The sequence below is a fragment of the Choristoneura fumiferana genome, chromosome 14 (assembly GCF_025370935.1).
Source record: "Choristoneura fumiferana chromosome 14, NRCan_CFum_1, whole genome shotgun sequence".
In the NCBI taxonomy this organism is placed as follows: domain Eukaryota; kingdom Metazoa; phylum Arthropoda; class Insecta; order Lepidoptera; family Tortricidae; genus Choristoneura; species Choristoneura fumiferana.
This window is the reverse complement of record NC_133485.1, coordinates 15,126,417-15,141,197: the sequence shown is the minus strand read 5'-3', so window position 1 is coordinate 15,141,197 and position 14,781 is coordinate 15,126,417. Positions and strand designations below refer to the sequence as shown.

Genomic DNA, 14,781 nt, shown 5'->3' with positions numbered 1-14,781 from the left:
AATAACGACCAAATGTACTTTAACCCTAACAGGAAGTTAGTAGAGGGTGGTGAACAGGGAGTCAGGGATATTTTAAATAAAAAATTTCAGGATAGTAGTAAGTAAGTATATCAAACTTTCAAGGAAAACTATAACGGCTAAGTTTGCTTGAGAATTATTAGTAGTTTAAGAGTAAATAGCAGCCTAAGGTATAAAATATGCCAAAACTTGGAAGATTCCGTATAAAATACGAAATTCTTGGAAAAATATTACTTATTTTTTTCGTAATGGCTACGGAACCCTATTTCGTGCGTGTCCGACACGCTCTTGGGCGGTTTTTTTTTTAACTTAATGTGAAAAACTTTTAACTAATACTTCAATCTACAACAGCTGGGCCCAATTGCATAAATAACAAATTACAAGCGAATTCAATAATATTAGCGATTTTGTATTGAAATTCACTAATACTATTTGCTTTTAATTTGTTCTGCAATTGGGCCCTGGTGTTGACATTCAGTGCCGTATTTCACGAACCTACAAGTTACAACTTACAAGCGGTACTCTCTTTTCAACGCATACTGTTAAACAAAGACTACCGCTTGTAAATTGTAACTTGTAACGTGAAATAGGGCACTGGTAGGACTGGTAGTTCTTCGGGTAGGTAAGTACCTAAGTAAAAGCGTTATGATGAAATTAGAAAAAGGTTAGTCCAATGTTGTCGCAACACAACGCAACATTGTTCTCTACTAAAACGACTTAAAGCAAAACACACAATGGGCACTTTAGCTCTTTTTAAATTATCATACCGAACAGGTCAGTCGAGCCACAGATAAGTAAAGCCCATGGCAAACCTCATAAACGTTATCGTGCTTAAAGTTTCTCTTCATTAATACTAATCCAAAAGTCCACCGTATTATCTATTGCTACATTCTAGTTGTAAATTAAGCCACATTGCAGTTGGCCAACATTACGACGATCGACCATAGACCTCACACGGCGCTCAAATAAATTAAAAAGTTTAGAGCTCGCCGCTTTTTTCTTTTTTTTGATTGCCAGTGCATCGGTAGATAAATTATCAAATAATCATGATTGATTTATATCTGGATGTTGGCTGTCTTTTGTTGATATTGATTAACTTATTTAATTATTTTTGGAATACAGTAAAATAAATAAAAGCGAGCTTTTTATTTGAAGCATGAAATGCGAAGAAATGGTGTCACCAGAAATCATAGCTCATGTAGGAGCCGTCAACAACATTAGGTATTACCAAATAACATAATTAGTCAGTTTATTTTTAAAATAACTAGACTGGTGCAGAATCATCTAATGGAAAGTCCAATACTGCTGAATCGTGTTTTTGAACATTAAATTTGTTCAGTGGCTATTTTGAGCCTGTATATTTTGAGCGGGAAATACCAGCGATGAGTATAAAACTCTCAGCCAGAACTTTTTCCAGCCAGTGCGATTGCAAAAATGGATTTGAAACTATCGAATTCTGTAGCAAATTTCGCGGTGAAATTTTATAACGTGAGTGATCTATTACTATTATTATTAGTGTTATTATTATTGTTAGATATTTGTATGAATAATATAAATGTTTGTTCTCGGGTCTTGGACGTTTAATATGTATTTAAAGTATATATTTATCCATATAAGTAAGTATGTTTATCCATTGCCTTTTGTCCATACAAGCTTTGCTTAGTATGGGACTAGATCAATTAGGGTTATCGCGTATGAATTCGCCGCTGGAGGCGCTAGTGTAAGCGTGAGGTCTCCGAAATATCAAATCACAGTTTTTGGGTGAGCTACGGGGGTTTATTTATAATTAGAATAATTTTGTGAATATTTTGCATTACCTGAAAATAATTATGGCAATTATGCGTTACGGGGCAATGAATGTCTGTGTTTTGAGACAGTTTTGTCTTTCGGAAACTTTTGTCCTCTCTTTTTTTCCGCACAAAACGGAACTACGCAACACTGTGGTTGCTCGATATTTTTATGGTACGGTTTTAAGGTGTATTAAATATGATTTTAATCTAAACTTTGTTTTCACGCCCGTAATAACAGACTTTGAAGCCACACTTAAAAACCTCACGCCAAAGTCATCTAGAATAGCCACATTGGTGTCAAATGTCCCAGGTATCTTTTTTTATCTATAAGTAAGTGACATTTCAATAGTAGTCACCAGCATCAATATGTGTCAAAGCGTGCATAAAATATCTGATACGACTCCATCTTGGGTAGTACGTGTCAGCTATTTTTTCGCTCTATGCTGTGGCAGATAATCAAATGCAAGTGACTGCAGCTAACTATCGTTATTTATAGGAATTGGAAAAGAACAAAACAACGATATGTTCACCGCTGTCGGTTGAGATAGCTCTTGCGATGCTGTCTCTTGGCTGCAAGAACCAAAGCCGGGCCGAGCTGATGACCGCTCTGGACGTTCCTGACGATGATGCTGTATGTATCCTGCAGTCAATAGCTGGCAGTAGAGAAGCTGGAAGTAGAAAGAGTTGGCAATTCTGAGATTCATTCCGAATCGATTTAAGTGTAACAAATACCGGCCAAGAGCGGGTCGGACACGCCCGAAATAGGGTTCCGTAGCCATTACGAAAAAATTAAGTAATATTTTTCGAAGGATTTCGTATTGGTGTAGGGAATATTCCAAGTTTAGGTATATTTTATACCTTAGGCGTTCAAAATTACAGCTTTCTAGCATTGATGGTCCCTGAGCAAAGCCGCGGACGGACTGACAGACATGGCGAAACTATAAGGGGCGAGTAAATGTGTTGAAATAACAACCTCTGGGCTTATAGTCATGAACTTTGGTATGTAGGTAGCTGGACGTCTGGAATAACACATAGGCTACTTTTTATCCCGATATTCCCACGGGGTAGGGATAAAACCTTGAAATTTCAACCGCTGGGTTTAGAGACTTGAAATTTTGGACAGTTGTTGTAAAATCCTGGAATTTCAATTGTACGAGTAACTACCAAATCGAATAGTTTACGCGTGCGAAGCCATTGGTAAACTCTAGTATTTAATATGAGTGAGTCTCACGGTTGTTTAATGTTCAAGGTTAACCTACTGATACCAACCCTAAGGTTATAACTTTATTAATTACTAGCTTTTACCCGCGGCTTCGCCTTGTGGAATCCGGTTATCGCGCGCTGTTCCTTCGGGAACTATGCATTTTTCCGGGATAAAAAGTAGCCTATGTCACTCTCTGGCCCATAAACTTATGCCAAAAATCACTTCGATCCGTCGCTCCGTTTCGACGTGAAAGACAGACAAACATACAAACACACACACATATTAAGTATGGCTAATTAATAGTTACTAATGACTGGACAAGGTATAGTTATACCAGATAATTATTATGCCTATTAAGTATTATAATTATGCGAAGTTATTGATATGCCACGTCAACGGTATGCGTAATAATGTTATGCCAATTAGGAGCGCCATTCTGAAACTCCATAAGCCTAGTTTACCTCCAAAAAAATCGACCAATTTGCATTACATTGCAGCGCTCGATTGACCACTACAAAGTTGTTGGATAAACCCTTGCAAGTAATATAACTTACACGATTTTTCTTACGGTAGACCTGTAACCGGGCTAAAGCCCGGGTTGCAAACGTTTGTATCTTTTTCAGTTGAGAATATCATTTTCTTCCCTAACATCGACACTTAAGTCTGTGCGAGGCGTTACTCTGACGATAGCTAATAAAATCTACGTGATCAAGAACAGCGAGTTGAAACCACAGATCCAAAAGGACGCTGAAGAAGTGTTCGAATCTAGTGTAGAACAACTGGATTTTACGGATAGCAAAGCTGCTGCTAATACCATAAATGAATGGGTAAGATGTGTTTTAAACTAAAATGCTTGTAGAAAAGTTTTTTAATCACCATCCAAACAGTTTTTAATTCCGTATTGGATAAAATAACGTGTTTAATTAAGAAGCAATTCTGGTTGTCCCCCGTAATTCGACGAATTCTATGGAACTCAAAATTAAGGCGCATAAAATGTTATACATATAAAAAGGTACTTAAGTATGTACATTACTTACCAATGGCGTGGTTACGTACAACTCGATTCCCATTGGATTTTCTAATATTATTTTTACCTAGTGAAATATATATAGGTATCTCGACACCTCCTACGTATACTGGTACAAGTGCATAATCATAAATTTACAGGAGAGCTGTTCAAAGTTCCAAAACCTGTAACTTTCTCATTTAATGATATAACTTTTCAAATTTTGCATTGGTTTTAAAGAAAATATTTGCTTTCTACCTGTATTCATGGAATTTTGAAATTTCTTTATAGTTTTTGAGAAAATTGCAGATACACTACTATACGCGTATTTTACATCTTGTAGTGTGTGCGGTATACTGAGCTAATTACACTTGCTCCAGTATACGGCGTAATGCGTAGATTACTGATCTAACGATATTTTTATATTGTATATGAATTTTTAGATGAAATCTTATATGTCTTGCAATGAACAATAAAACAGATGCTCTTTTAACTTCATCTATTGATTTATAAACGTTTTTATCACTTGCATCAATATACGCTAACATTAGCATGCCACTTGTACCAACATACCGCTAGTAATGTTTTAAACGTGCTATACAAAATACAGAAATATACCTTTATAAAAAACCTCACTTGAAATATTAAATGGTTTTATTAAGAAAAGTAATTGTATTAAGTGCTTTAAATTAATGGAAGCACATTCAATGGATTCGTATTCCTGTTCAAATGTGTACTCGTATTTTATTGTGAATGGTTCCTCATGTGATACATATATCGCATCGCACCCATTTGTATCCACATAACGGTTTAGCTTTTTGTGCCTCTTAGGGTTCCGTACCCAAAGGGTAAAACGGAAACCCTACTACTTAATACTACTTCGCTGTCCTCCGTCTGTCACCAGGCTGTATCTCATGAACCATGATAGTTAGACAGTTGAAATTTTCACAGATTATGTATAACTGTAGTCGATATAATATATATATAACAAAAAATAGAACAGAATAAATATTTAAGGGGCCCCCATACAACAAATGTAATTTATTTGCCAATTTTTTTGCTAATCCTAATGAAGTTGTATAGATGGTATGGAACCTTCGTGTGCGAGTCTGATTAGCACTTTGCTTAAGCCAAGCTTTGACATGAAATATTGAGTCAAAGTCAAAATATCTTTATTCAATTTAGATTGTAACAAGCACTTATGAATGTCAAAAAATCTACCACCGGTTCCAAAAAACCTCTGTTGAGAAGAGTCTGGCAATAAACCTAGGTATATGTTGTAAACAGATTTACAATCATATTTAGTGATATCTATACATCACAAGTATTAGCACAACTACATATTTAAAACAGTTCTCAATTCGCTATTTGGAGTAAGCTCGCCAATGCGGATCGGAATTATTTCCAAATTTACCTATCCATGATATAATCATTAATTTTAATAATACGCCTTATATTAATGTTCTTCTTGACAATAGATTTAAATTTTGTGTCTGTTTCCGAGTCTTGGGAACTTCTATAACTTCATACGGTTTACCGTTTTCGCATATACATAGCCAGGTACCATTTCTTAGGTGTGTATAAAAAAATGTGTATAGGGGGTTATTAAAAACCTAAAGTATAGTACTTTAAGCCACATTAGGGCTACTAATTACTAATATGATCCAAGTAGAAAAATACTGTGTTTTGCATGGAAGTGGAGTCGCAAGAAGACTTTCTAATTTCGATGTTTTCCCACATATCGTATTAGTAATCAGTAGCCCTAATATGGTTACAGTATAGTACAGGTTTTTTTTATCAACCTGTAGGTATATTGAAATTTACTGTTCTCATTTAATTAAAGCATGCATGCCTTCGCCTTCTTTTTGGGGATGCTCAACTACCAGAATGCAATGTAATACTGCAATGTTATGTTTCTAGCACGCGTACATGTAGGTATAGCCGAGGAAACTGAATGACGTACTGGTACTGGGGTGGAACCGTTGTACTACCAATGTTATGTGACATCCCATACATTGCCAAAGAAATCATAGCGAAATAGATCACGAAAAGGTTTCACATTGGATTTAGTTTCCATGACTGTCTATGAGAAATACGGCTATTGTGGTTTTGCCCTCCGCAATTGTCAGACCAAAACATGTTTTTTTATATATACTAATCAAATTATGTGCTCGTAGAACAGTTTAAACGGTCCGCACGCAGCGACGGCTAGCGCGTACACTGAGGCAACTGCCAGTTACACTCGACTCCCCGCCCCGCGACAATATCGGTGCCGCGTATAGTGGTGCATGTCGGTTGCCTCAGTATACGTTGTACCGATTAGCAAAACGGTGTTAGATGCATTCATATACGTCACTTTATTTCCAAACTAATAGGAATATCCGTGCAAATTTTTTGTGGTAGGTAAATAAGGTAATATTAATCACAAAATTGCAAAAAACTAAAAATCAGAAATTTGTCACTTGTACCAGTATACGTAGGAGGTATCGATCTGATGATAAGTGCAGATAATGCCAAAGAACTCACTAGTTCAGAACATCCTGTTCACTCTAGCCTTGAAAAACCTTTGGATATACATAGGTACTTATTACATAAACATGACGTCAGTGATATCAAGTACTTATAGCAAAGTTTGTATAACATAAGCTCACGCTTCATTTACTCTCTGAGTTTCTTAACAAAAATGCTTTCTTCATGCGCTACTGATAAGTATTTTTGTAATTGATTATATTTTTTTATTTTTAGGTGGCGCGAAAAACCAATTTTTTGATCAAAGACATTGTTTCTCCGGCGATTCTTCACTGGGTGTCCTCAGTGATAGTCAACGCCATTTACTTTAAGGTATGCCTAGCTGAACTAATATACATTAAAGTGGGTACACTACATAAATACGAAAAACTAAATTCCGAAAGTCCTAATTACGAATTTCAAAATACCGATTTTTATAATTCCGAATGTTTTAAAACTCCTAATATGACTATTCCGATTCTTCATAAGTCCGAAAATTAAAAATATCTAAGGTTTAAAATTACAATTTTCAAAATTCCGTTTAATTCACCGATACAATAAGAAGTCCGTCTCAATAATAATGTGAAATGTCAAAAATACGAATTCCGATTACTAAAATACCGAATTTCAAAATTCCGAATATCATTACACCGATCAATAATAAATCCCGAGCTATGTGCGTATTCACCCAGAGTTGAGCATGCGCCTCTCCAATCTCTCTCCATCCGGATCGGTTGTCCCTTTCCCTCTTTCAGAGTGGTCCTGCTGCTTTTCGCGCACAAAAATTGACATTTGATTGTGATCGCGAGTGTCAGCAACGTTAGACAGTAGGTACGGCCTCTGAGGCCATTGTCTAAATGTGCATGCTCTCGCAATCGCATTCGCCATCTCTTTCTATCTTTATCCTATACCCTGTGACAGAAAGAAATGATGAAAACGATAAGTAGTGTTTTCGACTGCAGGGTCTTACAAATTCATCTAAGTAGTTATGCATTTGTAAATCTTGCCGCATCTATCAATAAAAGCAATCAATAATTTCAGGGTGACTGGAAAATACCGTTTATCAAGAAGTTGACAAAGAACAAAACTTTTTATGTGGACGAGAGAACTACAATTGAAGTTCCACAAATGTGTGCTAAGGGTTATTTCAAATACAGTGTATGCCCTGAGCTGAAGGCAAGGGTAAGTTGTTGATTACGGCCCTTGTTACACATACCTACTCGTTAGTAGCACGAGAGCATGCTACTATCGAGTAGCTAGTTGATGCGGGGTGGAAGGGGGAAAGGTACCTAATAAGCAAGTGTGAACGCGTGCTAATATTGGTAGTGCCACGAGAGTTGCAAGCAAAAAAAGTTACTAAGTATAAGTGAATTTGTTATAAATTTATTATTTTTTTAAGGTTGAATTTGTGAAAAGCCGTAACGACCATAGGGATGGTGTCGTAGGCCGTGGATTTTGAGTTTTTTGGCCTAAAAGCCGTAGAACACGGTAATTGCCGTGGCAACACTGACATTTAACTGACAGATGCATGCTATCAAAAGGCATTGTGTATCGGAGTGTTTGTTTTAAGCATACTTAAAACTAGCATGCTTATTGTTAGCAAATGTAAACAGTCCATGAGCATGCTTATAAGCTTGCTAGTAACGAGCGTGTGTAACAGTAGCTTACTTCTTCAATACCTAAGCAATAACGTTAAGCAAATATCGCCTACGGAGTATAGTATTACCTATCGTGAAAATGCTTTATTTAGTTCTAAAAATCTTTCCTAATACTTTTTATCAGGCTTCTATTCAAATTAAAGAAGTCTGGAAGGGGGTTGCAGGTGCAACCCTGGAGTGTCTGGCAGTGAAAGAAGTGATTTGTTATATCATTCCGAATAAAATGAATTAAAATTAAGATTTTATGCTTCTTGTAACGAATGATTGTACTCGAATTGAAGGTGAAATTGCATCATTCCCAAGTTTCATAGTTGGGATCGTTCTTACCTGCGTTAGTTAGTACAGGCAAGTGCAAAGATATCGACACGGCCAAAGTTACGAAAATATGTATACGCGACCTTAATATTAAGTGCATAAAGTCGTGCAGGTATACATATTTTTATTACCCGACTGCGAAGAAGGAGGGTTATGTGTTTGACGTGTATGTATGTGTGTATGTAAGTATGTATGTATGTCTATTCCTATGTCCTTTCGTAACTACTCAACGGCTTGACCGATTTTGATAAATGATACGTCATTGGATTCGTCTTAATGACGCAAGTGACACTGGGTACATTTAATTCTTAAAAAATCAAAATGACGGATTTTGGGCGCCAAATTGTAAAAATACAAACACAAGTACAAGTACAAAGTACAAGCTTTCAAAAAAGTTTTTTATTCAAACCTATCAAGTGGAATATCAAATGAAAGCTAATTAGCCCACTCTAAAAATATTTGAGTTATAACCGTTCTAATATACCATTTTCACAGAAAAGTGTGAAATAAAACAATAGATTGAAAAAACCCGACTGCCTTAAAAAATACTAAAACGAAGAAAACAAGCCTAGTGGGCTAGAACTTTGTTAAGTAGCTAACTTAAAGTTGAACAGTCGGGACCACAGGTCGGGACCCATTAAAATCGTGACGCTCAAAAATTCTTACCTAATGGATCCCGACTGTTGAACTTTAAGTTAGCTACTTAACAAAGTTCTAGCCCATGGCTTGTTTTCTCGTTTTAGTATTTTTAAGGCAGTCGGGTTTTTTGATTTTTTTTATTGTAACTTTGGCCGTGTCGATATCTTTGTACTTGACTGCACCATTAATAAAAAAACTTTCAACCTTTACTATGACTAAGGTGTGGCTGGTAGGTACTCTTTGATATTGGAATCCTGGTTTTTCTTTTATTTCAGCTGTTGCAAATGAACTATAAAGGCGGCGATGCCAACATGATAATAGTGCTGCCAGACGATATAGAGGGACTGAACTATGTGCTGCAGCTACTGAAGGATGGATATGACCTGTTGGCTGACTTAGCAGCCTTGAAAGACACTAAGCTTGATGTCTGGATACCGAAATTTAAAGTCGAAACCACAATTGATTTGAATAAAGTGCTGCCTAAGGTAATAACGATAATGTCAAATGTCTTAATTAAGTACCTATTGCTATAACTCTGGTACGCAGTTCCGGTCGAAATCTGTTGAAATGCCATACCAAATTTCACCAAATATATTTAACTCATGTAACTTATATCTTTTATGTATATATACTAGAGTTTACCCGCGGCTTCGCACGCGTAAACTATTCGAGTTACTATTGAAATTCCGGGATTTTACAAAATTCCCGATGGGAAATCCCAAAATTTATATCGTAATCTGTGGAATATTGGAATAAAAGTAGCTATGAGTTATTTCAGACATCCAGCTATCTACGTACCAAATTTCATGACTCTAGCCCAGCGTAATCAGGCGCGCGGCAATGAATGGGTAAAGAGCTTTACAGACTGCAATGCAGGATAATGAATAGATTTCTTTTTTCCTGAATGGCAACACAGGCATAAATAACAGATCGCTCGTTTTTGGCTCGAAATTCGAACTTGTGATTTTATTTTGCTTAATATACAAAACGTACACACCCAATATCATATTTTCTCAAGTTTTTCGCGATTCCCAAGGTCAAAGAATCGAATTGCTTTAAATTTTTAGAGAAATAATGCGTTGTTTGGGAGAAACGTGTCAAAATGGTGTTGTAGAGCGCCATCCTGCTCTATCTCGTTTTTTTTTTTAGATAGTACCATCCACGAAGACGCGTGATTTTGTCAAAATTAGACATTAATGACATTGTACTTGTTGTTGTTGTTGTTGTTGTTTCTTTAAAAAAAATATGGCTCTGTCCATCGGAGGACAATTTTGCCAGTGTCTAGTAGTTTTTGCCGTTGTACGGTAAAAAAATTCTAGAAAACGAAATATGAGAGGTAATGGTTGATGAACGATGACAGCGCGAATCGAAGTGAAGATGATGTGATACTTAATAAGTGCGACATTGTACTTAATAAGAACAACGGCACGCGTCATCGTGAATGGCACTATCTATCTAAATTCCTATTTTCATTTGTTTCGCTAGCTTTTAATAGTTGGGTGAATCAACTTTTAAGTGTTGTTCTGTCCCGTAACTCGGATCACATCAGTGTTACATTTTAAGTGTTGTTCTGTCCCGTAACTCGGATCACATCAGTGTAACATTTTAAGTGTTGTTCTGTCCCGTAACTCGGATCACATCAGTGTTACATTTTAAGTGTTGTTCTGTCCTGTAACTTGGATCACATCAGTGTAACATTTTAAGTGTTGTTTTGTCCCGTAACTTGGATCACATCAGTGTTACATTTTAAGTGTTGTTCTGTCCCGTAACTCGGATCACATCAGTGTAACATTTTAAGTGTTGTTCTGTCCCGTAACTCGGATCACATCAGTGTTACATTTTAAGTGTTGTTCTGTCCCGTAACTTGGATCACATCAGTGTTACATTTTAAGTGTTGTTCTGTCCCGTAACTCGGATCACATCAGTGTAACATTTTAAGTGTTGTTCTGTCCTGTAACTCGGATCACATCAGTGTTACATTTTAAGTGTTGTTCTGTCCCGTAACTCGGATCACATCAGTGTAACATTTTAAGTGTTGTTTTGTCCCGTAACTCGGATCACATCAGTGTTACATTTTCTTAGAAAAATGTTTGCAATGAGATGAGCCATAAAGGAATTGCCTTAAAATAAAAACTGTTACAACTCCTTTAGTGGATTTTTACCCCTTACTTACGAGTAATATTATAAATGTGAAAGTGTGTATGTTTGTGCGTTTGTCCGTCTTTCACGTCGAAACGGAGCGACGGATTGACGTGATTCTTGGCAATAGAGATAGTTTATGGGCAGAGTGACATAGGCTACTTTTTATCCCGGAAAATGTACAGTTCCCGAGGGAACAGCGTGCGATAACCGGCTTCCACGCGGACGAAGCCGCGGGCAAAAGTTAGTAAAATCATACGTTTTAATAAGTATTATAATTCAGGCGAGAGTTATCATGGAAAAAAGCTAACATAAAAAGTGGAAATTGTAGCGCATTTTTCTTGGCAATGATGGTATTTCCGACAGCGCTGCGTCGCGCCGGTTAGTTAAAATTAAGTCAGATGTAAAAAAGCTATTTGCAGAATTCCTTTTTTTTCTTGCGTGGTTTGGGTAGCGGGTAAGGCTTCGATTTAAATAGGTCTGCCCCACCCTGACTCTGACCTATAAGATACCTAACCAAACTCAAAGGGGTAAGACCGCGGGTATAGTTTGCTAGTTACATATTATTTTAGACTGCTGCCCCACCCTGAGCCCCGGCTGGATACGCTGATGGTACCGTCCCTCTAACTCTCGTATCAAATAGTATAAGTGTCAGAGAAACGGAACGATACAGACTTGTACAGCCCCACTGACCACTTGTTATTTTTTCAGCTGGGAATCAAATCCATATTCAGTAGAGTTACGTCTGAAATTTATATGCTGGCGTCTAATGAACGGCTGTATGTGTCCACGGCAGTGCAGAAAGCCTTCATAGTGGTGGATGAGACGGGCACAGAGGCTGCTGCCAGCACTGGTTAGTAATAAAAAACATTAGATCCGTATATTGTATTTCGGTCCAATTTATGAAAAGTGTAAACAAAGACGCCATTTATCCGACCACAGACATTCAATGATGTGAGAACCTATTGCAAAATAATGATTCTGTTCAGTACATCGATTTATTTATTAATTGAATAGATCAAAGTATTTTTGTCTATTTTATTATTTACAATACTTGATTTCATTCTAAAGACTATTTGTTCAATTATAAAAGCAGTAACTATTTTTTAATTTTAAGGAAAGTAAATAAAAATCGCTTATTCATCCGCTCATTAATTGATTTTTAAAATGTCAAATTTTCCACCATCTCTAGGTAGGTACGCTAATCTATGCTACTACAGATTATACACATGTTTCAATCAAGAAAGAAATTAGGTACTTTTTTAAAGTAGAAAGTAAGCAAATAAATGCAATTTATTAATAAACTAATAGCTAAACTACTACACCGTTTCGAAACATTCTTGGAATGCATAATAATCTTGGCTTCTATGTCATCTGCAGTAATGGTTTTCTTGATCTCTCACAAATACCCTAAATAATTTTTTACCGTAAAAAATACCGAAAACGTGTAAAAAAAACCCTAAATTTAGGGTAAAATACCAGTCACTGCCAGGACACTGCCAGTCGAGAACTTTTCGGCCCCAACTGCCCCAACAGCCATCTGTTCTCCTTGCTATATGGCCTGCTTATTGCCACTTCAGCGAGCTAATTCGCTTAGCTATGTTGGTGTCCGTTCTTCTACGTATCTCCTCATTCCTGCATCACATCCATGTCTAACTATTTTAGGGTTCCTTATCCAAAGGGTAAAAACAGAAACCCTACTACTAAGACTTCGCTGTCCGTCCGTCTATCCGTCTGTCACCAGGCTGTATCTCATGAACCTTGATAGCTAGCTTGACAGTTGAAATTTTCACAAATTATGTATTTCTGTTGCCGCTATAACAAGAAATACTAAAAACAGCATAAAATAAATATTTAAGGGAGGGCTCCCATACAACAAACGTGATTTTCTTACCGTTTTTGCTTGATAGGTAGACGCTTGAAATATTCATAAAATATTTAGTCGTATACTTATTCACTTTAAAAATGAATAATTTAATTCCTTGGTGTTACAAGTTTATATAAGCTAATATGACGATATCTTTTCTTTCAGCAATTATGAAAAGAGTTATTAAACGAGCTAAATCTAACCCCGTTTTTAACGCCGACCGCCCTTTCCTGTATCTTCTGACTGCGCGCAACATTCTTCTCTTCATTGGCGTGTACGAAGGGAGGGAATACGCCCAAGCTACTTACACATGAAGCATGGTCATCAGCCGGAAGCCACTGTCGTACAAAGACGACTTCCTTATAACACAATAACGACAACTCGCCACTAGCACTTGTCCGCAACTCTCGCAATGTCGTCATCCAAATCCAGGGGGCAAATTTTTTTTTCATGTTTTTTTCATGGCATGTTTGAGAAAAAAAAACATAAAGCGGCGATTACACTGAGTCGTTCACCTATCGCGGTCACCTAATGCGGTCGCCGAACTTGTTTCAAACTACTAGCTAACGAACGTCGTCTTCACTACCGTGTTTTTAAAACTTTTGCGATCGCTGTATGCAGCATGCGACGAACGACTTAGTGTAATTGCCGCTTAAAGCGGTTAATGCCTAAGCCACAAATTTGACGACATTGGCAGACTTTATAATTTTAAATTAATTAATTAATTAATTTTAAAATTGCCACGCCCCAACAGGGCATCATTTTTTATAATTTTTTGTAAAAGGTGTTGCAATAAATAAATACTGAATACTGAATAATTTACTAATCTCCAAAGTTAGTGTCCAGATGCAGATGTTACAAGCACAAGTATATTTATGTTGCATTGCCTATAATTTTTAATAGGCGCTTATTTCTGCGTATGGCATAAACTTACCTGTAGTAGGAAGGTACTAGGTATTTCTTAGTCGTCCCGTGTTCTAAATCCAGACGTTGCAGTATTACTTTCAACCAAAAATGACTAAAGCGTAGGCACTTGCGCTACCATTCGCCCACCATCACTTTTTACCCTCATCCATAATACTTACTATACCGTGTGACTAAAAGAGATTCCGAAGCCTCGGGAGTGGACATAATTCCGCTCATGAATCTGAGCCATCCGCCTTGAAATTCTTCTAGGAAAACTGCAAGTCTGCAACAATATGCCATACGAGCTTTAGGGCCGCCATACACGGACTGCTTTAAGCAGTCAGTGCCAACAGCTTCAAGCGGTCGCCGTTGGGTGATCTGTAGTTTCCATACAAAATTGACAATCGCAATACACGAACCGCTCAAGCAGTTGCAACTGCTTCGGGCGGTTGGCTGCGCGGTGAAATCTCATCATGCGGTCATGCAGTCGCGACTGCAAGAGCGGTCCGTGTATGTTGATCACTCGGTTACTGCTCGAGCAGTCCGTGTATGGCGGCCCTTAGATGTGTAATGTAGTCAAGAGGTATGTATATACATGTATTGTGTAAAGTATCCGGGGCAGTAAAGAGTAAATTAAAAAATAAAATAATTGACAGCTTGACAGATGCGTTCTGAAACCTTGATGTCCATTGAATATGAACTTAAGTTTTTGGTTTGAACCTAAGTAGAAT

General features: G+C 37.1%; 1 protein-coding gene across 1 annotated transcript; it reads left to right on the top strand.

Moving 5' to 3' along the window:
* The first annotated feature begins 1,431 nt into the window (after positions 1-1,431).
* On the top strand, positions 1,432-14,711 carry LOC141435291 (antitrypsin-like). Its single transcript, XM_074097991.1, has 8 exons — positions 1,432-1,506; positions 2,305-2,439; positions 3,636-3,839; positions 6,764-6,859; positions 7,568-7,708; positions 9,414-9,623; positions 11,989-12,130; positions 13,310-14,711. Exons 1-8 carry the CDS (start codon positions 1,453-1,455, stop codon positions 13,456-13,458), a joined length of 1,131 nt encoding a protein of 376 aa, XP_073954092.1. The 5' UTR covers positions 1,432-1,452; the 3' UTR covers positions 13,459-14,711.
* Positions 14,712-14,781: the final 70 nt, after the last annotated feature.

What these genes read in the sequence shown, in the direction of transcription:
- LOC141435291 (XM_074097991.1), top strand. Translation starts at nt 1,453, where the DNA reads ATGGATTTGAAACTATCGAATTCTGTAGCAAATTTCGCGGTGAAATTT. An exon ending in TCGCGGTGAAATTTTATAAC is followed by an intron (nt 1,507 to 2,304) that starts GTGAGTGATCTA and finishes CGTTATTTATAG; the next exon opens with GAATTGGAAAAGAACAAAAC. An exon ending in AGAGGCTGCTGCCAGCACTG is followed by an intron (nt 12,131 to 13,309) that starts GTTAGTAATAAA and finishes CTTTTCTTTCAG; the next exon opens with CAATTATGAAAAGAGTTATT.